General features: G+C 39.3%; 1 protein-coding gene and 1 long non-coding RNA gene across 8 annotated transcripts in view; one reads left to right on the top strand and one right to left on the bottom strand.

Moving 5' to 3' along the window:
- The window catches only part of gria1a (glutamate receptor, ionotropic, AMPA 1a), a 103,058-nt gene extending 99,715 nt beyond the window's left edge, over positions 1-3,343 (top strand). For 3 of the 7 annotated variants that reach the window (XM_048176892.1, XM_048176889.1, XM_048176888.1), the window contains exon 16: positions 891-3,343. In XM_048176892.1, the coding sequence (XP_048032849.1) occupies positions 891-1,058 (168 nt within the window). In that variant the 3' untranslated portion in view covers positions 1,059-3,343. The remainder of the gene's footprint in view (positions 1-890) is intronic. The other 4 variants (XR_007182772.1, XR_007182771.1, XM_048176891.1 and 1 more) reach the window with 2 other exon arrangements.
- The window catches only part of LOC125259319, a 108,582-nt gene that overhangs the window by 79,421 nt on the left and 3,162 nt on the right, over positions 1-25,999 (bottom strand). The window contains exon 2 of the long non-coding RNA XR_007182774.1: positions 15,018-15,131. This is a non-coding gene — a long non-coding RNA (uncharacterized LOC125259319). The remainder of the gene's footprint in view (positions 1-15,017; positions 15,132-25,999) is intronic.

Below are 25,999 nucleotides of genomic sequence, written 5' to 3'. Positions count from 1 at the left end.
GTTAATAAATGTCTTCTGAAGTGAAGCAATGCATTTGTGTAAGAAAAATATCCATATTTAACATGTAAAATAACTAGCTTCCGCTAGACCGCCTTCTGTAAGTGCAGCACCTCTCGCAGTTCAAAACACTTAAGCTACGTCCTGTGCCTTCCATATTCAACTTACGAAACAAGCGTAACTGACGCAACATTACTACATCAGAAAAGCCACATATATGTAGCTCGTAATGTGATGCAAATGTAAAAATGTATTCGTTTACAAATCATGCACAATCGTAAAAGAATTTTGACGTCATAACATAGTATTGTGCAAGGAACCACGTGAAAATAAGCCTTTATCAATTGATAATCTGCTGCTGTAATCATAATATGTTTAAAAAGGAATAAAAGTTGTTGTTTTACTGCCACTAGTGTTCATTTTAACTGAAGTGAATTATATATATAGGTAAAAGTTTGGCAAAAATGTCGGTAGAGGCACAGTTTTTCAGTGAGCCTCGAGTATGTAAGTGGGACAGAGAGCTACTGTTATTTATTATAGCAATTTAGCCAATATTGGATTGTTTCCTGAAATGCATCATTATCAGAAAAGATTCATTAGCGTTGCACATGTTTGCTTTGCTTAAAGGCGTTGTGTCGCACCCTCCGAGCCACCATGCTGATCAATTATAGTCAGGAAACCCAAAAGATGAAAATCTGTTGCCATAGGCCTGCAGATTAGTTCACCTCACAAATGTTGTCAAACTAATTATCCAGTCATCACATGACAAAACATTTTATGTGCATACTCCATTAGGCAGATGCTTAAATCATCTTTTACTGTCTCCTACTAAAATTGAGCATCTTTCAAACATTTCCATATTCCTGTCTAACGCTATTGTGTCTCCATCCCAGCAATCCATCAACGACGCCATGCGCTGCTCCACGCTGACCAGGATGAGCGGGAATGGTAGCGGCGGGGAGAACGGGCGGATCGTCACACATGACTTCCCCAAAGCTGTGCAGACGCTGCCGTGCATGAGCCACGCGGCCAGCATGGGCCTGGGAGCCTCTGGCATGTGACCATCTTGACGGAGCGGCACGCGTCACATGTAACGCACGGACCTCCCGTTCACCTGCCGTCTGCCCCTATGTCTGTCTGCCCGCCCCGCAACAGACGCATCGTACTGCCAAAATGCACTCGAAGACTCTTCTCAGTGAATAGCCACCAATAAAACTCTTTTCTAAAGAAAGACGAAACATTTCAAAAAAGGAAAAAAAAAAAAAGTGTTGCAATAATAAGCCTGTGGAACTCTTTTGGGGAAAAAAGTGTTCGTTTATGTCATGAATTCAAAAAAAAAAAGAAAAAAAAAAAAAAAGAAGAAGTCTGTGTCCGATTCGACACTCGCGCTGTGCCAATATTATAAACCTGTTTACTTCTGTCTGAGTGTGCAATATTTTAGTTCATATCAGTGTTCGGCAATGTTGTCTCTAACTTGATTTTCTTTTCAAGGATTAGCTCACAGAGATGTTTTGTTTTTTGCACAGATATGTTCTACGATATGACAAATACAGCATTTCTGTAAGTTCCTTTTCCTTATACTTACTAGAAAAGAGTTAGAGTAAGCTAATGAGCAAGATCTTACTCATTTATATGGATCCAGTGCCCCGTTAACAACTTTGCTTATTTCTCTCCGTCACTCTGCATATTGAAGAAACATATCAGCTCATTTAGCGACCTGTCGATAGTGTAAATACTCCGATGTAAATCTGAAACTGAGTGAGGGATAAATTTGATTTGTTGTCAATCGGTAGAGCATAGCTGAAATGAACTTGTTGATAATCTTGCTCTGTGATTTCCCACCTCATGGACCTTGCATAGCTGCTACGCCTCGTTTCAGGCACCATACCTCATCAGAGACCTGGGAGTGAGCCGTCATATGTTTTGATTGCCACTTCATTGGGAGCTCTCCCAGGAAGGAGGAAAATTTGACCTCAGTTATGGGCAAATGTGCTTTAATGAGCTAGTTTTTGCCCACCACAAACCACCCGATCTCATTAAAGAGAAGCCATTGAGTATGCATTATAAGAAGTTATTTGTGAATGGTGGTGCTGTAACAAAAAATGACTTATGATGATACTTTGTTAATGATTCGTTCATATACAACTAGGCCTGCATGGAATATTTCAGAGATTTCCACCAAATGCCCATCATTCAGTTTATACACATCCTCTGTCAATATTTGGCTAATTCCTGTTGAAATCCATTCAACAGATTTTCCCCCCTCGATCAGTGCAGAAATTGTAAAACATGTTATGTGGGGGGCCTACATGTGACATGGCCAATGAAAATTATCATCATTTACTCACCCTCGTGTCATTTTCCTCTGTGGAACACAAACACACTAATTTTTTCTTCTGTAGAATGTGAATCTAATGTTATTTTGGACCCCATTACCTTTCATTGTATTGACAAAAACATTGATATCCATAGAAGGAAGTCATGCAGGTTTGGAACGACATGAGGGTGAATAAATAATGACAGAGTTTTCTGTTAATAGAACAAACAAAGAAAAGAAAGCAGATCAGCTAGGCCTACAAGATCCAGACATAGGCGAAACTGTCCTGTACACACACTGTGCAACAAGGCTCCTCATGAGATGATGTTTGTGGAGATATCATTGACCGGCTTCTGGGGCCAAGCTGACCTTTCAGAGCTCTTGGCTTCATCACTGCAGGCTTTCAGAACATGGCTTCTAGCTCAACATAAACAGCTCTACCTATTCAGCCTTCCCCTGCACACTGCCATTGTACCGTGAAACATGACACACTGTGTGGCCATCGAAACTCTTATATTTCTCTGGCTTTTTCTTTCCATTTCCTTGACGTGTTTTATTAGGCACAGAACACTGCGGTCTTTTATGGCCTCATGTGAGAGCAGTATTTTATAAGCAGTAAAAGATTTGTAAAGTTCAAGTGAGACATTTAACATTTATACCGCTGTGAGATTTTGAAGAGTTGATTGAACTAGTGTTTTACACATTGTTGATGCAATGTTACATGATAATGATGGATATTCTCACTGATAAGGATGATGATTTCGATTAGTTAAGAGAGAAATCTGGTCTTTGAGAGTCTTTGTGTTTCTACTATAACAATGTTGATACTTCTTATTTTTGGGGTATTTTAATGCAAAATTTTCTTCATGCTCACCTACTTCTTGACTATTCCACAAACGTTAGCATTTTATTTGGGATCTTATTATTTTTTTGTTTTTTTTGTATTGTTTATCATAAAGGAGAGATGTGGTTGAAATTTTACTGGAAAATACATTCAATAAATAATGAATAAAACTTTTCTAACCACAATCAAGAGCTGGGTCGTTGCTTTTCAACAATGGGAAATAGATTATATTTTACCCATTATTCTTTTGTCACAAATACTTGTGCATTAGGTGTGAATTTATTTTTTAATGTATTCAGTTTAGAAAATATTTATTACTGTGAATGTTATTTTATTTGAATAATGATTGCTAAAAAGCAGGGTGATTATTTATTCATTACTTGATACTTGATAAGTGGCCATCTCTGAAAGACTGGTGTTTAATGTATTTCCCACTGTAGATCTCTTGAGCTTGACTCACTTTAAACTGTTTTAATTACCTACAGGTGCATCCCACACATAATCACTGATGTTTAACCAGTTGGCACATGTTGCCTCAAACCCATTCATTTTAGGAATTATTAATTTATTAATCTTTGTCAATTTAAGCTCCCCTGCAGAAACAATGGAAGGAGTTAATTGGGATGCCCTATGGCTCTAATTATGGAGATGTTAACAGAATATGGAGCCAAGAAACAGGTGTTTGTTCCCTCTTTTTTTTTTTTTTTTTTTTTTTTGGTCTGATGCCATACATAACATTTCAAGTCTCATCAATGCATCCTACATAAATATAAACCATATTAAAACTGCATTATTGAGCAGATGATAAATCTGGCATGAGGTAAAAAAATTAAAATAACCCAGTCACAGCTGTAACCATTATTATTCACAAACATCTATGTACTGAAACGTCAATGATCACCCATGTCTGTTTCAGTTCCTTCAGTATAAATCCTCAACCTCACTTAGAGATGCAGTCAATAATATCTGAAATTTGTTTTCTTTCTTTAAGATTTGTGCTCTGGAGACTCATTTGTGAAATTCTGTCAAGATGATTTGTAGTGTAATTCCACGCATGAGTCAAGGCCTCTGTTGTGACTGAATTTATTTTTATTTTATTTATTTTTTTTGCATATCAGATTTATAATCAGTTCTGATGTATTTCCAAGTAGGATAGTTTAGTCTGAAAGGTGGCACATTTTCAGTATAGTCCTGTTAAAGTATAGGTTTTGCTCTATGTCACTGAGAGAATATATATATATATATATATATATATATATATATATATATATATATATATATATATATATATATATATATGTACCTGAAGCATGGCAAAGGGACGCAGCATCCTGTTCCCCTTCTCAGGGAACCATGGTTACATGCATAACCTGATAACCCGAGACATTCCCTTGTCGAATGGGAACTAATTCTGCATCCCTTAGAAGGCGCTATAGGGAATGGAATACCAACGCCAACTTTAATGGCTGACATAAGTCAAAGAATCAAAGGAGTTCCCATCCCACAGGTACATGCCAGCAGCTGTCATGAAGGATTCCCTATGGCCAGAGCCCGAGCTAGGCAAAGCTCAAGAGCTTGGTACTCATAGGAACACCTTTAAGGTGATATTGGCTGCATCCAAAAACTGGAAAATGCTGCCTTCGTAGGACACATTTCAAGGTAGGAAGGCATCAAGGCACGTCCGAATCCAATGTTAGCTTCACTTCCTGTTTCCTAAGATACCTTCATCTGACCGATTTTTCAAGGCAGCATAGATGTATCCTTAGCTGCCTTTGATATCCCACAATCCTGTGCTTTCCATTCTGTGACAGTTGAGCTAGAAAAATAAAGATGGCGTCCAAAAGTTGCGTTTGCTGGCCAGTTTGTGAGTAAATGACATTTTTGACCAACATTTTCCACTTTTGATGTAATTTCTAGCAAGAAACTACTACTGTAGTAATTAAATATTTGTTTAGTTCTCACCAAAGCTCACGTTATTTTGCTGTAGATCATTAAACTGTTACGCTGCCTCAGAAGTCTGTCCGAAAACCATTTCATGAGGTGCCTTCATGCACAAACGCTGACTTAAAAGTCATTGCTTGATAAGGCAGCGAGGCAACAAGTCAGCTACCTAGGTTTTCGGACATAGCCATTGTCATAGACCGAAGCTTCTCCAGAATAGAGCCCTCAACAGGACGACTAGAGGAAGCCTAATTACATTCTATGCTCAGGCCAGTTTCCAAGGAGGCTCACAAAGAGCCTAACTCTAACCTAGCCTCAAACACTGCATCCTATGTCTGTACTAATAGCAGGCGGAGCTCAGGGGAGCATAATGATGAACCAAAAAGGCTCAGAGAGAACCTAACAACTTGGTCCCTAGCTGACTCAAGATGACAGAAGCCTCAGCACTACATCCCATCTGGAGGCACCAAGGAGGCTCACACAGAGTGCCTGCAACTTGATGCTACTGCATAACCAAAGGCCTCAGCAAGATGACTCTTTGAAACGAGAGGAGGTCTAATGACATTCTACGCTCAGGGCAGCTTCCAAGAAGGCAAAGGAAAGCCTAACAACTCAGAGATGGAGATCTCGAGGAGCGGAGGCCTCTGAAACAATTCTCTAGAGAGAGAAGACCTAGCAACACTAAAATAAAAGCAGTAGCCAAGGAGGCTCAATAGGAGCCCAACGACTCAACACTACTACCCAGTCAAGCTCTAAGGATGGAGGCCTCAACTGAAGTTCTCAAACAGGAGGAGGCCTGCCACAAAGTGCCTAACATCTTGATAATTCTACCAAAGTTGGAGCTCTGAGGAGAGGAGGCCTCAGCCGAAAGATCCGAAACCTCTGTAAAGGCAATAGGCAAGAAGGCTCAAAGAAAGCTTAACAACTTGGCAGTACTGCCTGGTCGAGCTCTAGTGGTGGAGGCCTCAATATAGTGACACTGAAATGAGAGAAGGCCTAACAACACCCAAAACTCAGGACAGTTTCCAAGGAGGCTCACAAGGAGCCTACACTCAGAATGCTATCCCAACATAGCTCTTCAAAGGCGGTGGCTTCAGCCTATTGATGCTTCCTTTCACAAACAGTGGCCATTGAGGCTCTCAGAGAGAGCTTAACGACTCCGCACTACTGCCTGGTCGAGCTCTGAGGACGGAGGCCTCAGTGATGACTCTCTAAAGTGAGAGGAGGCCTAACCACGTCTTACACCCAAGACAGCTTACAAAGGAGACTCACAGAGAGCCTAACTACTTGCTATCCAGGCGGAGCTCTGAGGAGCAGAGGCCACTACGAAGAGTCTTTCTGTAGCGAGAGGAGGCCTAACAACGGTTTAAGTTCAGTAGCCAGGGAGGCTCACAGAGAGCCTAGCAACTTAGCCCCTGGCTGAGCTCATGGGACAGAGGCCTCAGCACTGCATCCTATGACTGTCAATGAGGCTACATAATAGGGCCAGCAGCTTAACACAATATTGGGCAGAGCTCAGAGGAGCAGAGGCCTCTAACAGAACTACTCTCTATAGGAAGAGGAGGCCTAGCAATGCTTTGGCTATGTGCAAACCGGGGTCTGAACCACATAGAAAGGGAACAAAGCACTCGGCGCATGCCCTTACCATAAACATGAATTTTAGAAAGGGCACAAAGCACTCGACACATGCCCTTACCATAAACATGGATTTTAGAAAGGGCACAAAGCACTCGGCACATGCCCTTACCATAAACATGGATTTTAGAAAGGGCACGAAGCACTCAGCGCATGCTCTGACCATAAACATGGATTTTAGAAAGGGCACAACGCATTAGGCATGTGCCTTTAATAGGTCTTTTAACAATTTGGCACCACTGCCTGCTGACCCAACCAGTCCTCCTCGGAGGGGGGAGGGGCCATATGTCCTGCCATTCAGGAGTGATGCAGTATCATAACAGTCTAAATGGCAGGATCAGTGCTTTCATGTGGATTCCTCAACCAATGAAAAATAGTATGGAAGCATCGATACATCTCTGTGCTTACGCAAAACCCTTCATATTTACTTACTGCGAAAAAATGATGAATCTGTGCTGAACATGGTTTCCTCTATGATCTCTCTGCCTGAGAGTGGAGATCAAAGGGGAAACAGAAGGCTCATAGGAGCTGGACAGTTATGTCAAGGCAGAAATTGCTTGCAAAGTCTGCCATAAGTTATCTCTTCCATCTCTCACACCACCAAATCAGATCACAATCTGTTTGTTGCGCAGGCCATAACTTCCCACAACTCCTAAATTGATATACTGTAATAATTACTACACTCTTTCTGCCTTTAATTCCTCAGAATTAGAAACAACACATTGAGCAGTAGCAATATTTGAACCAACAAGAGGAGCCAAAAAAGGAAAGCTTCCTGTTTGACTCCTTCGTACTCCGCCCACAACCCCCACGCTCGATCCTGCCTCACCGCAGTAGCGGCCACGGGACCCAAACCATGGAGCTCAACTCTCATCCCTCAAGACAGTCAAACCTGGGTGTAACCAATTACTGTGACTGCATTGCAAAAACATGGATTTTACCCCTTCAAGAGTCAAGCCCGCGTAGTTTTTTTCATAAAGAACCATACGAGAACAGACATGAACGCATCACTATGAATGCCTTCAACTCCCTCGAGAGCCGAACGTGCTCCTGCAAACACTAACTACTATCCCTCAGGAGAGAACAGAGAGAACTCTTGTAGTCAGTCCCGTGAATGCATCATACCCAGCGCATCCAGCTTCTTCGAAGAGTAGACAGCATTTCACCCAAATGTGCGTCCCACATCCCTTGAGAATAGGTCATTGGCTGTCGGAGGCCAATGTCATTGATGATAGCTGTTTCCATCCACCTATTTTTATGCGCATTTTGGGATATTGCATAAAAAAAAAAAACACTGGATGGAAACGCCAAAATGCGCATAAATTCTAAAAAAGCACATAAAAAATGTATGCGCTCAATTGAGTAGGATAAATTTTTTATGCAACACGAAAACATGCGCATAAACTACGATGGAAACACTTTTACCGAATAAATTCCTTGATGCGCATCAAAAAAGACGTGACTTTGCAATGTAACAGCATAACTGGACCAACCAGCGGACTGATCTCGTTGCAAAGCATATGAAATGGTGTTTTTGGTCATTCTGTAATGCAAAGTCTGTCATTAAAGTGGTTCGATTTAATTCCCTCCCAGAAGCACCTCGATTGCGTTCACAAATACTAGGCATTTGAATGCAAGATAACATGACAGCGTTTCTTGTGTTTCATCTGCACGCTCTGAGGCGCAAATAATTCATTATATATGAAAATTATTATGGCTTCTATTGCAGAAACTTTCATTTTTCTTAGTGATATTTAGCGCCAGTGTATCAGGAAGTAGAAACAGTGCTTTATTCGCAAATGTTTTATGTGATATTCAAAATTTGTGCATAAGTTAAATACGCAACTTTGGATGGTCCCTCTAGGGGACGCAGTGCAAGTTCCCATTCAAAAGCGAATTGCATGTAATCATAGCTGTATTGATATTCAAAAAAAAACCCTGGTTTGATGTGGTTTGACAGTTTAATGAACAAGAAGTTATATTGAGTAACTGACATTTTACAAACAATATTGTCAGTTACTTTTTTTTTTTTTTTTTGCTCTGTCAATGAAAATGCTTCCATACAAAGCAACAGAATAATAACCAAGTCTCAGAGCAAAACATAGTAGTGGTGTTACTGAATTAATCAGTGTTTTTGAGAGAATTGCTTCAAGTGAATGATTCAATGGTTCACTCATAAAGACAGTTTAAGTCCTAAGTCTAATTCCTGAATGAATCAATGTATTTGAACAAACCGGTGCAGTAAATGATTCAGTGGCTCACTGATAATGACATTCTTGTTTCATTCCTGAATGAATCAACAGATTTGAACAAATTGATTAAATAAACTTTTTAATACCTCACTCATAAAGACAGTCATTTGTCAGCACCTGTCACCAATCACTATTAAAGTCACTGAAAATTCCCACCGCTAATACTCAGACAGTCCATGAAACAAACAGTGAAAAGTCACTCTTGAAATGCTGCTCAACCAATCAGATTCAAGGCGCTGGAACTAATTGTTGTACAAATATAATCTGGGCCCCTGCATATTGCAATAACTGCTTTGACATCATCTCATCAAAAAGACCTGAAAAGCATCCAGTATAAAAGAAAAGCTCAATTTTAAGGCAGTCTAAAATAGCAGTATGCTTCCCGATAGCCTGAGCTGTTTGATTGCTCACACTGTGACTGTGGCATTGTAATGCGTGTGATTGTGTGGGCCTGAACAGCATACATAATGAAGACACAGTGTGGGTGTGTGAGACGCCATGAGAGGATCCATGACACCTGCCACTGTGCCTCAATCCCACGCTCTTTCTTTTCCTTTCTTTGCTATTCTCTCATACACTCCACCCTGTGAATTGTATTAATTCCCATCAATCTATCTCTCATCTTTTTGGCTGCACAATTGAGTCACAGCCACTTTTATCTGAGCAGAGGGTCTCAGACCATCCAGCATCACTTCCAGATTTTCAATAAAATACAGACACAAACATTCACAGATATATTACCCACAGTGATGTACTATGAAAAATACAAGCAAAGGATATCTTAAGTGACATCTGGTCTTCTGCCTAAGCTTCTCTGCTTCGAGATTGATATTAATCATGAATCACAAAGGGGACAGAATATTTGATCTGAGTCTGATCTGACACTATCATCCCATCATCGAGAGACAGAATGACTCGGGGCAACATGGTACATGGTGGCTGGATGAACGTGGTTTGAAGAAGCAAACATACATGAAACATGACAGAAAGTCATCTCCCTTTAGATCATACTCTATGCTCTTTTCCATGCAATTACAAGGGTTAGAAACTTTACAAAAGCACTGTAAAATTATAAGTCGAAGTCTTCTAAAATTAAAACTATGATGTTGTGTGAGGAAATACACTAAAATTTAAGTTAATGATAATGTTCCTCTCCAGTGAGGCATTAGCCAACTGGATTGAGTCAGTGAGTTGGACTAGAGATTCTGATCAGTATGTTTCATGAATGAGTAAAACGAATCATTTATGTGAACAGGATAAATTTAATTAAAAAATATCAGACTCACAAGAATTGTTTGTTCACAAATCAGACAAAAATATTAGAGCTAGGGCAGATTTTCCATGAATAACAACAAATTTGAATGTGCTTCTATAATAAAGACCTATTGTATCTGGAAGCCCATTTCCACTAAATATAATGAGTATTTTTACAATCAAAATGATTGGATACTTATATAATTATAATTGTGACATGAAATTCATAATTATGGCTTAAAAATGTGAAATTATGAAATACTAGAGATTTTTGGCATAATTATGACTTTTTTTTACTTTTATGTTAAAATTATAATATGTGACTTTTTATGTCACAATTTTGACTTTTTATCTCATAATGTTGTAGTACTTAAAAATTTGACTGATATCATAATTCTGATTTACTAAAGCATGTTTTTTTTCTTATCGGGCAAAATGGGCTTTCCTAATAACTTTACTAGAAGGCTTGTACTATAGGCTACTTTTATTGTGATTTTGCATCCATTTCGACACTTCATAGCAGTGGTGTGCACGGGGGCGGGGGATGGGCTTGAGCCCCTGCCCCTTTAATCACAAATAGCAAGTGCCCTTTCGGTCGTATTGCGGTGCCACCTGGAAACTCATTCAACACATTTAAACATTTTTTTGTTTTTTCACTAAAAGGTCAAAAAATTCTGTCATAATCCTTAGCATTTTGACAAGAGGTTGCTGTAAGATGTGTGATTGTTTTTTTTGTTTTTTTTTCAGGGGGCAGACATGAGTGGGTGCAATGGAGTGAGAGCCAAAAAGAAAAAGCAGGCATGCTTACGTACACATGTGAAAGAAAGAGAAAGCGAGGGAGAGAGAAAAGAGCATTGTATTTGTACGTTGGCTCATCAGTGGCTCCCACTGTTTTGCGGTCTGTGCGGAGAGCGGAGGCCTGTTAATCACGGGGGCTCATCAGTGCAGTGACAGAGATAGATCCCCTGCCTCCTCTCCTGCACCGCCACGGGTGATGCGTACGAATCGAGCTAATGCGCTCATGATTTCACTTCTGTCCTACAAAGGCACCCTTCACTGTTTCATCCCAGCCAAGTTAATGCACAGCCTTTGATCTCATCCAAATTTCCTCTCTGAGAGGGAAATCACTAAACGCTATATGCTATGAATCAAAAGTTAAAATGAAGGCACAACCCTCCATCTACTGTGGGTGAATCGGACAGGCTCGCTTGGCAGTTTTCGTGTTAGGCGTAGATATAGAAAGTTGCCAGTGTAAGATGGATGGTGAAGTTAAATGAGTAACGCAGAGAGCGGAGAGATGTATGGTGGTGCACATGGAGTGAGACGGGATGACGGATGAACGGATTACAGAGTCACACTGGAGCCTTGCTTGTCACTGTTGAGAGGAGAGCAGGAACAGCCAAGCAGGACAGTCCCAGCTGACCTCCAGTCTGTTACAAGCCTGACTATAGGGACATCACATGGAAAGAACAGCTGGATATGCCTCCCACTTGAAGGCAGTTTTGTTTATTATGACTGTCACGGCTAGAGTTTGTTTGAGGCACTTCTGCTAAAGTACAAATTTAAAGAGATATTTCACCCAAAAAATGAAAACTTTTTTCTCTCGTTTACTCACCCTCATGTAGTTCCAAACATAAAACTGCTACATACAACTTGCGCTGTTTTTGCTCCCGGATGGCCACTGTCCTGCAGAATTCACCTCCAACCCCAATTAAACACACATGAGCCAGCTAAGCAAGGTCTTACTAGGTATATACTAGAAACTTCCAGGCAGGTGTTTTGACGCAAGTTGGAGCTAAACTCTGCGGGACAGTGGCCCTATAAAAACAAGTGAAAACAAGTCTTCTCTCTAGTGACATATTCCAGACATCTTAAATCATTTTAAGTCCACTACAACCCCATCTCTCCAAGCTCGCATAAATTTTTAAGTACAACAGCCACATCTCAAAATCCAGTCGACAACTAAAGTCTCTGCCCTACATTTTTTCCTTTTTCGATAATACATTGTATTTGTATGTGTCACAATACGGAAGAAAAGATCTGTCACCACTTTCATAGTGACTTTAAATTGTAGTAAAATTGCTGGCTTATCTTTTCCGGCAAATGTACCACATCTTATATTCACACACATAAAAGGCTTTGCGTCTTTTATTCCATACTGCCACAATTCAAATCTATCACATACCTTCAGAAGACTTATCAAGTGCATAACTCGCGTGGTCCACTTTTAATGTTGATTTTTGTAGTTGTCACTATGAACTGACATTGTATGGCAGAGCTCTTCAACTCCAGTCCAGGAGTGCCAGTGTCCTGCCGACTTTAGTACTAAACCCAATTCAACCCACCTTTCTGTAATTTGCAATGCATTCTGAACACCTTGATTAGCTTGTTTGGGTGTAGAGTTAAAAAGCCTAGTCATATAGCAAGAACTGTGTAACAGTCCTCTTTATGTTCCACAGAAACAAATAGCATCATACAGGTTTGCAACAGCAAGAGGGTAATTAAATGATGACGTTTATAAAACAACGAATGCAAAAGAGTGCTGCGCAGGGTGTAGGATCCGTATCCCGGTGCTCTTTGGGATAGTTCAACTCATAGAAACATAACAATCCAAGGCACTCAAGAATTAAGTAAACATATAAAAAGCCTTTATTTAGCCATGGCTTAGACAATTAAAATCAGTTGACATAATAGCACACCGACGCGATGGGGCTAATGAGCCTTCATCAGGGTGTGGATTTTAATTGTCTAAGCCATTACTAAATAAGTGCTTTTTATACTTTTATTTTAATTCTCGAGTGCATTGGATTGGTATGTTTCTATAAATGATGACGTTATTTTAATTTTAGGGTTAACTATCCATCTTCATACAGAGGAAAGCAATAAGTTCTGAGCAGTTTACTTAAGTTGTGTATGTATAGATGGCTGGTGATCACTTGTGTAATGTTTTATAATTAGCATCTTGCGAGTGATGTAAATGCAGTGCACATATGCAATTTCCTGGTAGCATCTTTGTATTGTCAAATCGCACATTACTTCTAACAAACAGAAAGCACCACTTGTGCTTTGAGTGTAATGTGAATGTATAATAGATGCAGCCCATTTTCATTTCAGTAAACAGCATCTCTAACCTTGAATAATGGATTCAGCGCCTGAAAGAATGATCGGTGAACCTTGATCTGAGTCCATTGAAGTTTAATATCATTCTGAATGTCAGAATGCTTTACGGCAGAGAAACATAATCCTTTCTCACTGAAGGTTGGGCTTGTCACCAAGATGTGCTCCAAAAGACCTCCGAATTATCTGAGATGAATTTCTGTGGTTCTGCAGAAATGTGCAATGGAAAAATTATGGCTGAATAATCATTTCAATTGATTTAATGACTATATGTTAACTTTAACATTTTGTCATTGGTTGCAAATAAACTGTGGTCCAATGACTGAATGACTAGAGTCCTAAAAAAGATTCCATTCCCCAACAAGCAAAAACCCAATGTCCTCCGAGGTTCTGAGTAGCACATATAAAACACCAGAACAAGCTTTTCCACTTCTTGTTTTCTGAAAATCGCTTGAAAGCACGAGCTTTCAAAAAATGAAACATGAGCAATGAAAAGCAACTACATGTTGAGGTCACTGCCATTGGCTGCTCTTGAACTACACAAACCCGCTCATGGGATCAATATCTCAGTCGACATGTTCAGACCTGCTTTTCTTAACTGGCAGAAGTGCACCTGTCCTTTAAAGGTGTGATTGCCATCAGCAAATGGTAATGTGAAAAATAAATCAATTGGAAAGAGACAGAACTTGCCTTTTGTCATTTTACCTGAAAAGTAAAGAGCTCCTGTCAGATTGTAGTGTTGTATTACTTTTCAACTGAGCTTGATGACCATTTCAGAGTAAAATTTCTTTCGAAAAAAGCAGTTTTCCTCTGAAAGGGTTTATTTCCAATACACTTCAACAATGTATGTCGCCTGGAAAATGGTGTATTGCCCAATAAATAGGAAATCTTTGCTAATATAATGGTCATCTGGCAGTCTTTTATATTTCTGAGACAACATTCTACAAAAGGCCAACTAAATCAGCTAAATAAAGGTGAATTAAATACTCCCTACACAACTAAACAGATAATTAATCTTATCACACAACTGTGACATTTAAAGTTTCTTTCCTTTGCAGGCACAGTTTTCATTTTCCTGCCTCAATCTATGGCCTGGTGGGTCTTTAACAAGAGAACAAATTCTATATTCACGAGCATCCACTGGACCATTGCACTGGAATGCAAATAGGCTGCAGAGAGGGGAAAGTGTGCTGGGCTGCCATGTTCTATTGTGGATTTTTTAAAGACATGGCAGTTTTGATGATTATTCTAATCCCACGAAGGACCTCTTAGTCTGAACTTTCCTTATCTCTCGCTCCCAGTCATTCTCTCATTAAAAGGCAATCACAGGCCACCAACTCTAATAAACCTGCAAGTTCCCTTTTGAAATGGGGTAAAATGGACATTTCTGAAGGCTGCTGTTTTTCCTTTTCATGATATAAATGGTAAAACCACTAGTTGTTATTGCAAATAAATCTATATTGGTCTAATGGCATAATAGTATATGTATTGTTTCTAGATTGGAGTGTAAAAGTAAAAGTCACATATGTATTAAAACTCAATGAAGGGCAAGTCCTTGTATTCATAGATGGCAGAAAACTCTTGACTGAGCTCAACTGTGTCAAAGATTTTTGGGTGAACTAATCCTCAAAAACTCACTTTTAGTAACAGAAAATCTTACTTAAAAGAGGGAACTCTTGTCAGAGCTGCTATATCCACTTTGGAGCTGCAGGTTTCTAAGGATGCAGGATTGGATCTGGTCTGTCATATCCTCCTCTCTTCACTTCCCTATTGACTGAAGGCATAAAAAGCCTATGTTAAAAAAAGAGAATTTTTTTTTGCATCAGGTTCAACAAAAATAACATCAGATCAGTCACTATGTGATGTATGTTTTGTTTTCTTATTTTTTTTGTTGTTGTTGTTGTAAAATTCTCTAATTCGGTCACATCTGTGATAATTGCAATTTTGTTTGTAAGTGGTAACTCAATGTGCAGTTATTATCATTATCATATCATACCACCTTAATATCATTAAAATTATTAATGCTTTTGCAACTAAGCCTGTCATGATTATGAATTTTGTACTGACGATTAATTGTCATACAAGTTATTTTTTATTTTACAATTAACGAATGACAACTTTTTTCTGTTTTGTTCATGTTTGTTTTTCTGTTTTGTTATGTTTTGTTCATTTCCTCTAAAACGTATATATAATAAAATTTGTAATACAAACCTGATTCCAAAAAAGTTGGGACACTGTACAAATTGTGAATAAAAAAGGAATGCAATAATTTACAAATCTCATAAACTTATCTTTTATTCACAATAGAATATAGATAACATATCAAATGTTGAAAGTGAGACATTTTGAAATGTCATGCCAAATATTGGCTCATTTTGGATTTCATGAGAAAAAAAGTTGGGACAGGTAGCAATAAGAGGCCGGAAAAGTTAAATGTACATATAAGGAACAGCTAGAGGACCAATTTGCAATATATTAGGTCAATTGGCAACATGATTGGGTATAAAAAGAGCCTCTCAGAGTGGCAGTGTCTCTCAGAAGTCAAGATGGGCAGAGGATCACCAATTCCCCCAATGCTGCGGCGAAAAATAGTGGAGCAATATCAGATAGGAGTTTCTCAGAGAAAAATTGCAAAGAGTTTGAAGTTATCATCATCTACAGTGCATAATATCATCCAAAGATTCAGAGAATCTGGAACAATCTCAAGGTCGGAAAACCATACTGGATGCCCGTGATCTTCGGCCCTTAGACGGCACTGCATCACATACAGGAATGCTACTGTAATGGAAATCACAACATGGGCTCAGGAATACTTCCAGAAAACATTGTCGGTGAACACAATCCACCGTGCCATTCGCCGTTGCTGGCTAAAACTCTATAGGTCAAAAAAGAAGCCATATCTAAACATGATCCAGAAGCGCAGGCGTTTTCTCTGGGCCAAGGCTCATTTAAAATGGACTGTGGCAAAGTGGAAAACTGTTCTGTGGTCAGACGAATTAAAATTTGAAGTTCTTTTTGGAAAACTGGGACACCATGTAATCCGGACTAAAGAGGACAAGGACAACCCTCAGTTCAGAAGCCTGCATCTCTGATGGTATGGGGTTGCATGAGTGCATGTGGCATGGGCAGCTTACACATCTGGAAAGGCACCATCAATGCTGAAAGGTATATCCAAGTTCTAGAACAACATATGCTCCCATCCAGACATCGTCTCTTTCAGGGAAGACCTTGCATTTTCCAATATGACAATGCCAGACCACATACTGCATCAATTACAACATCATGGCTGCGTAGAAGAAGGATCCGGGTACTGAAATGGCCAGCCTGCAGTCCAGATCTTTCACCCATAGAAAAGATTTGGCGCATCATAAAGAGGAAGATGCGACAAAGAAGACCTAAGACAGTTGAGCAACTAGAAGCCTGTATTAGACAAGAATGGGACAACATTCCTATTCCTAAACTTGAGCAACTTGTCTCCTCAGTCCTCAGACGTTTGCAGACTGTTATAAAAAGAAGAGGGGATGCCACACAGTGGTAAACATGGCCTTGTCCCAACTTTTTTGAGATGTGTTGATGCCATGAAATTTAAAATCAACTTATTTTTCCCTTAAAGTGATACATTTTCTCAGTTTAAACATTTGATATGTCATCTATGTTGTATTCTGAATAAAATATTGAAATTTGAAACTTCCACATCATTGCATTCTGTTTTTATTCACAATTTGTACAGTGTCCCAACTTTTTTGGAATCGGGTTTGTAAAAAGATGAGTATAATTTACTTCAATTCTATGAAAGTGAATAATATTTATTTAATTTGTTTATAGTTAATTTATAATATAATATTATATAACTGCAATATTATTTCCCTTAATTGGATAGCAAATATGAAATTTAAACTGCACAATTATCGTCATTATCTCAATAACTGCTACTCGAATAACCACAATCAGATGATTAGTCAATAATTGCAAACAAGCCTATTTGCAACAGGTGTCTAAAATTAGAATGGATGAATTTGGCACATTTTTGTCCTTTAAAATTTAAAGATCTAAGACCTTGAAAATTACTTTCAATTAACCTTCATATGGCATTTATCTTTACCAAAGAAGACACTGATCAGTTTGATGAAATGGAAATATGTTTGTTTGTTTGTTAAATAGCAATTATCAAAACAGCTAGCCCATATGTTATACTATCTTCCAATTTTTAGACATGGGACAGTGAGGGAGGAGACAGAAAAAAATTAATGGGATCAAGAAATGGCACAAATTCGGAAAACAAAAACTAAAAGAAACCAGCAGTCATCTTTCTCTACAGGGCTTTTCACACTTGAAATAGTTGGGTTGAAATCCTTGAAAATCCTTGAAAACACTTGAAATCCTGGGTTGTCTTGCTTCACGTTTCACACTGCTCATACTTTACCCGGGGTTAACATTTAATCCTGGGTATTCATTAACTGCCACACTACCGCAACAGGTAAATCATTTGATTGGCTCAATCATTTGATTGTCACAGCTAATGTTTTTTGCACCTATTTGCTTTGATGAAACCCCTCTTAACCTGCTTTGGCTGGATTTTTTAGCACTCAGATACTGTAGCTTGGAGCTATTTTTCCACCACATAGACTCAAATAATTCGTCATGGATATGGAGTAGCATCCAGGGACAGGGCCTTAGCAGTTTTATAGTTCCACTGAAGAGTAACATAAAGCTTGGGCTTTTCCATAACTTTCAAGATCAATGATTAATGCAGTGAGTGGCACAAAGCCAAACATTGCAAAAAGAGGAGGGAATTTATGTAAATAATATGCATTAAAATAGAGCACCAGCCAAACTCAGAGCAAGCGGCTGTCACTCTGTGTGATTCACAAATCTATAAGTCCCCTTTGTTACTAAATTACATCCACAATCTGTTAGTGCTGCAGGGCTAGAGACTGCCTGCGCAGATCTGTGACTCGCGAAACAGCCGTCCACAGCGGTGGATCCACATTTTAACACTTTCAAGCAGCCAATGGGGTTTATTTTCAATCTTACACAGCATGTGCTGTAAAGTATCTGGAAGACACAGTATCCTGGGGCTTGCAGTTGAGAAAAACAAGCTAAAAAAGCACCCAAAAGCAGGCATACTCATGTCAACGCTCTTACACAACATGCTTATATGTTTGAATTTAAACATGCATGTGAACTTTGAAATAAAACATATTTTCTGCTGTATTAAAGAGTCTCTGTTCATTCGCGCTGGATTAGAGGCACATTTCCTCAGATGTCTTAGGATATGCATTATTTATGGACCTGTTCACACAGAGAAGCCTCATATGGTTGACTGTCATGTCCCAGTTGGGCTCCCAGAATACTCTTCTCATCATCTTTAGGAGGAGATAAACCTCCTTGGTGTAATGCAGAGGACCTGTGAGATGATACGGCTCTCTCCTCACAGCACGACCAAGATTATGTGCTCCACGACTGCGCCATGGCGGCGGTGATACTAGATGTATGTGTCATATTTTGAGTCTGCGTAATCAGACTGTGAAAATATTTTACAAGCACTGTCAATTCTGTGCTTTTCATGTGATATCAAAAAGGATTTGTTTGTCTATTCACATCTCATATATTTTATATGCTGTCCTGTTTGGGTGTGTGTGTGTTTTGTTTGTTTACTTAATTTCAGCTAGCTTTTCCAATTTTGGTGCAAACGAGTTTGACTAATGGGAATAATCTGATTATGAATGATGTCTGCGTACCCCACTGAAAGCCATTGGCTGCTAAAGGTCTGTCACCATGACAATGCTCAGTCAAAAGAATATTGGGAGCTCATTGGGGCACTGATGAGAATAGATGAGCATGTTTTCATCAGTCAGAGGAAAAAGTCCACTCCGGCTCATAGCCAAATGAGTGTTCATCAGCCTGATCCACTGCCAGGTGTGTCATCCAGTCTGTGTCCGCTGTTACCAATTGAAACTATTTGTGTGTAACAAATGACTGTCCATATTGCAGAGCAAAGATATGTTCAAAAGATTGGTCCCTTATAGAAGCCATGGCCATAAATGTCAGTGGACGGAAAAGGTGCTCGCAAACAGTAGTCGCATTTGCTGAAGAGGTAGGCTAGCCATACAAACAATATTTTGCTCAAGCTCTTCGACAATCAAACAAGAAAAAGTTATACATTATACATAATTTGGCCCATAATTACTGTAGTAAAGTATATATAATATAAATATATTGCTGGTTAATGGCTTAAAGTCAAAGATACAATAGCAAAAAAGCATTACTGAAGAATCATACAAAATTTCCTTAGTGACAAAAGTAGTTAAAAAAAATTTAAAATGTAAAAAAGACAGCTTCAGAGCTGGAGTCTTTATCATTAACATGCATCAACAAAATGAGTCCTGATAGTCCTGATGAGTCCTGGTTATCTTGACCAAATCAGCATATTGATTTCTGAAGGATTATGTGACACTGACTGGAGAAATGATGCTGAAAATTCAGCTACCATCACAGGAATAAATTACATTTTAAAATATATTCAAATAGAAAAGACATTATATAGTAATATTAATAATAGTATTATGGTTTTTAATATACTTGTGATCAAATGCCAGTGGCGGCTTGTCAGGGGAGGAAAGGGCACAGCCTACCCAAAATTTTGAGGAGAATTTAGAGAAAGGATGATTTAACGTTAATAAAATTCCCATTTATTTGTTTCATTTCATGTCTCAGAATGTGTATTTTTATTAGTAATTTCGGTGTAACACCAGAATATGTAAATCGAAAGCCCCGCTGTTCTTTCAGGAACCTGCCGAATCTGCCGATGTCATTACAACTGCAAGGGATAGAGAAGGGGAGGGGGAGGCCAAGCCTGCGTCTCAATGTGCATTCTATCCGCCCTAAATAGTATGTGACATTAGTAATATTCAATACTGTTTAGGGTGGATAGTATGCACATCATGCAGGGCAAGGACTATAGATAAAGAAAGACGGTTCACTCCTATTAGTTATGAATGGGAGAAATTGCAACATGCAATATGGCGGAATACGCCTTCTAAGTAAAAGAGCCAATCGCTGATTGATAAAGTCACTGCCTCACCTCAGCTGCCGTTAGAAGCTCCGGTTCCCATAGAAAACTGAGACTCGCGCATAAAGACAGGAACACACCAAGCCGACGCCGACGAACTAGTGGCGACGAAAGCAGACTTCGGGGTTGCCTTACATCTGGGTCCAAAGTTGCCCTGACACACCAAACCAACGCTCGACAGCCGACGGCCAAGTTGCACGTCCATTCTGCGCCTGCGTAAGATGAAATGCCTTTCCGTACCAGCAGGTGGCAGTAGCTGAACAGCCAATCAGAATGATCAGATGGCCCGACGGACCGACGGCGATTCAACGGCTGCGTCCGAAAACCTAGGTAGCTGTCTTGCTGCCTCGCTATCTTATAAGAGAATGACTTGTACGGCAGCATTTGTGCATGAAGGTAACGTTACCTCACGAAATTGATTTCGGACAGACTTCTGAGGCAGCGTAACAGTTTAATGATCTACAGCAATATAGCGCGAGCTTTGGTGAGAACTAAACAAATATTTAATTACTACAGTAGTAATTTCTCTATAGAAAGGATATCAAAATTGAAATATGTTGATCAAAATCGTACATTTATACACAAACTGAGCAGCAAACGCAACTTTCGGACGCCATCTTTATTTTTCTAGCTCAACTGTCACAGAATGGAAAGCACAGGATTGTGGGATATCAAAGGCAGCTAAGCATACATCTATGCTTCCTTCAAAAATCGATCTGAGGAAGGTATCTCATGAGAGAGGAAGTGAAGCTAACATTGGATTCGGACGTGCCTTGATGCCTTCCTACCTTGAAATGTGTCCTCGGAAGGCAGCATTTTCCAGTTTTTGGACGCAGCCAACATGTTGAATCGGCCGGAAAAAAGCCGACGAGGACCAACTTCAGCCGACGGCGCGGAACACACTGAGAAAACTTAGTCGGCCGACGAACAAAAACTGCCCGACGGCCGACCGTCGGCTTGGTGTGTCCCTGGCTTTAGACTGCACATGTGCAATGGCTCGGCCAGCCTGAAAAATAGGCTTTTTTAATGTTATTTAAGCATAAGAAACAACATTTATGGGACAGTTCATGTCAGATGTTGTTGCTGATTTGAAATATGTAATTGAATTGGGAGTTTGCCAAGCAGTTTTTGAAATTTCAGGATTGCCCCATTGAAATAGATATGACTTGGTCTTGGATGCCCGAAATAGCTGCCAGAGGTGTCGCAAATATGGTCGCCGAGTGAACAGACTTTTCTTGAAAGGGACTTTGGGGAGGCACATAAGCCGAGCTCAACTTGTGCCTCAGTTTGTAAAAAATTAGCAAATCACCATCGAGTGTTTTACATTCAGTGCTTAGGAGAGTTGAGAAAAGATAGAGGAGGCTAGCCTCCCTTGGTATATCAACCAATCATCGTAGAGAGACGTACATTTTGTGAATAACGTGATATTCGTTTTGAACTGCTAATACACAGAAAAAAAATGTTTGTCGTGGTAATCTTTAAACAAAATCTGAAAAGTTGCTTCCGGTCTGGAATGGCATTCCTTCCCTGATGACGTCAGTTTGACGACATGTGTTGAAAACGCTTAAACCACTCCCCTCCAACCATTAGTCTGCTATGAGCGAGAGATGGAGAGGAGGAGCACTAAAGTAAAACCCTGCCCTCTATTCAATATTCCGTTTCACTTGGAAATACGTCACAACCCAAGAGAAAAGTCGTTTGCAACTTCTGGTTCACGGGGACTTTAAGCTAATAATAGGCTAATAATAATAATCGGCAGGGGATCCCCAGAGCACTATAAAAAACCCACGAGCCGCCACTACTTTGGTAAGCAGTAAAAAAACCTTACCAATGCCAATCTTTTAAATGGTAGTTTATATGTTTATAATAATTAATAATAATGACAATAATATAAGATTATAATATTAACATAGCATAGCACAAAACACTTACGAAAAAGTGCTGGACTAACATAACTCTACAGCACTGTTCAACCTAAAACATTCAAGTTCCATATAACACCTTGTTTCTTAAATTACATTTTTCTGTTGAATATAATTCATCATAATGCAATAACACTGTCACTGTCAATTTTTTTTCCCAATAATTTGGTACAACCTTACATCCAACACAAACTTATTCAATATTCTGTGTTTGGTTACAGTGACCCTATATGAGGAATATAAAGAAAGCTCCAAAAAAATATGTAATAAAGACTTTAATTCGCAGTAAGCAGGAGCTGGTTTTCTATGGGGAGGCTTTTTATGACAGTTACTATTTCTTTGGTTGCCTGCTGATTTCAGGTCTCTTTTCTGAAGCCAAGAAACTGCTGATTTTTGCAGGTTTGTGGAGAATGAAAGCTGAACACGAATGCCATTCTTATCAGCCACATTCACTCGAATACCTGTCAAAATGAATATGTCTCCTGTTTGACCCTACATAAAGACAGAATATGCTTCTCTTGTATTCTTAGAAGTTCCTCTTAAGGCATTAGGTATTGTGCTACCCTAATGCATAGACCTACTCAGGTAGACACCATTACTGTGTTACAGCTTTATTTATGTGGATCAGGGGTCATGTCTTGAAATGATGTGAGCTTTTCATCCATAGCTGTTTTGACCATGCTGTGCTTTATCTGTGAGTAAAGCCTTTCCCTGCCTTTTTTTCAGTTTCAGCTACCTGTTTTTCATTCAAAAGGCTTATTTCACTTGCTATTACTATATTACCTTTGGCTCCCATGAAGAGGCTGGTTGAGGACTCTCCAAACATCTAATTATTTTGTTTTACTCTGACCTTGTGATTATGCTCACTGGAATTACACAGCAAATACTTTTAGTATTTTACACAGCAAGCACATTTAGAAAATTTAGTAAATTACACAGCAAGCACATTTAGATCACTTGTCTTTTTACTAAAAACATGCAGCACAGTTCTTGAAAAAGTTTCACAAATGCACATTATATGCACTTAATTAGCATTGCAATTTACATTTTTACAGGTGGTGGAGGGTCTTTTTGTAATTTCTCCCATTTTTTGCTTTATTCTCAGTGTCTTGCTGCCTAAGTTCCGTATGTGAAGTTTCAGCTCAAAAATATCCCACAGATAATTTATTATAGCTTGCCAAATTTGCCCCTATTCTGTTGTGAGCAAAAACATGCCGTTTTTGTGTTTCCTTTCCAGAAGTGGGTGGAGCTTTAACAGCTTGCGCTTCAGTTGCTCAACAAAAACGTTTCTGAATGGTTAGTGGATAAATTTATGTAGTTGCTGTGGAGTTGATTCAACTCATCGACTAGCACGTGCGTCATGTTAATCTTTTGTGCAAATCCAGCATTGAATTGACCCTCGCTTGTGAAGCAGTCCGGCATAAAATGACAGCATGGCAACAACACTCTACCACAACAACTCTTTCTCTTCTCTAAAAAAGCCCAACATGGCCTCGCCCCCTTTGTTGCTTGTTACCGGGGGCAGGGTTTATGTAAATTTTGGGGTTTGTGATGTCACCAACCCGGGAAGAAGCTTGCTGCATGTAGTCCCTACCAGCCGTTTGTTGTATAGTCTTTAAAAAGCGATTTTTATAAAAGAAAATATCTCCCTTTGCATTGAACTTTGAGTGTCGTAATTTTGCAGATGTTGTTTATGGTCAAACAGCAACATTACATACTAACTAAAGTTTAAAAGTGAAATCATAATCAAGGACCCCTTTAAACTATACAGTATACTGGTTAAATTTAAGATTTTCTTAGCAAACATCAGCAGACGCGTTTCCACGATAACTTTTTGTTTCAGCACAACTTATAGAGCATACTTTTCATCTGTGGGCAGATTTTTAGTCAGCTTAGAAATAAAGTAGAAATGACAGTGTGCTATAATGATTCTCCATGCTGTTTGTTTTTACCTGAAATATTTTTGGCAAATTATGTAACAATTTTGAGTGAAAATTTTGAAAAAAGTGTTGCAGCCGCGTAACCCTTCAGTGAACATTCATGTCAGTGGGTGGCTGCACCGGAGCAGATGGCAAAATAGACAACCTTGTGAGCATTTGCCTGCCACTGAGGACCTGAAAGTGTGAAGTGCCGGTTGCAGCATGTGGAGTGGCACGGTACACATGCAAGAAGTCAGTTACCACTGGTTTCCATGGCTGATGTTGCTGGATGTCCATTTGGACAGTGTGTTTGAGCACACAGTTGAACACCGTTATCAGTTATGTATTATATTCAATGGATTGTCATGGCGGCTGAAGACTGATTACAGAAACGAAAACACAGAGTCCGTAGTGACAGTGTGAGCAAATGAGACTCGGAAGACGAAGTTTTCCTTAATAGACAGTTCCAGTCATAGTTTACAGCCAAATAATTCCAAAGCAGGGCTGTTTTACTAGCAGTCGTTTTACTTCAGTCAAACATTGTTCAGCCTCTTTTGATCAGATGAATCCATTAGGACCTTGTAGGCATGCGAGCACTGGAGCTACAAATCAGGAATAAACTTACTGTACCACAACATAAGTCCAAGTAAGGAGCACAAAGTAGATGCATCAGAAGGTGCAGGGGCATTGTGTATCACCTGTACACGTGATTCATCAGGATGAAGACCCTCCACTAAAACAGTATGACCTAAGAACAGCAGGCTGGTTTGCCGGATGTGACACTCGTCTTTATTAAAGGTGCCCTAGAATTAAAAATTGAATTTACCTCGGCATAGTTAAATAACAAGAGTTCAGTACATGGAAATGACATACAGTGAGTCTCAAACTCCATTGTTTCCTCCTTCTTATATAAATCTCATTTGTTTAAAAGACCTCCGAAGAACAGGCGAATCTCAACACAACACCGACTGTTACGTAACAGTCGGGATCATTAATATGTACGCCCCCAATATTTGCATATGCCAGCTCATGTTCAAGGCATTACACAAGGGCAGCGAGTATTAACGTCTGGATCTGTGCACAGCAGAATCATCAGACTAGGTAAGCAAGCAAGAACAATAGCGAAAAATGGCAGATGGAGCAATAATAACTGACATGATCCATGATATCATGATATTTTTAGTGATATTTGTAAATTGTCTTTCTAAATGTTTCGTTAGCATGTTGCTAATGTACTGTTAAATGTGGTTAAAGTTACCATCATTTCTTACTGTATTCACAGAGACAAGACTGTCGTTATTTTCATTTTTTAAACACTTGCAGTCTGTATAATGCATAAACACAACTTCATTCTTTATAAATCTCTCCAACAGTGTAGCATTAGCAGTTAGCCACAGAGCACAGCCTCAAACTCATTCAGGATCAAATGTAAACATCCAAATAAATACCATACTTACGCGATTAGACATGCTGCATGATGAACACTTTGTAAAGATCCATTTTGAGGGTTATATTAGCTGTGTGAACTTTGTTTATGCTGTTTAAGGCAAGCACGAGCTCCGGGGGCAGAGAGCACGAGATTTAAAGGGGCCGTGCAGCCTGAATCGGCGCATATTTAATGATGCCCCAAACAGGCAGTTAAAAAAAAAAATTAAAAAAAAATCTATGGGGTATTTTGAGCTGAAATTTCACAGACACATTCAGGGGACACCTTAGACTTATATTACAT

Source organism: Megalobrama amblycephala, linkage group LG23 (assembly GCF_018812025.1).
Source record: "Megalobrama amblycephala isolate DHTTF-2021 linkage group LG23, ASM1881202v1, whole genome shotgun sequence".
In the NCBI taxonomy this organism is placed as follows: Eukaryota; Metazoa; Chordata; class Actinopteri; order Cypriniformes; family Xenocyprididae; genus Megalobrama; species Megalobrama amblycephala.
This window is presented reverse-complemented; position numbering and strand designations above follow the sequence as displayed.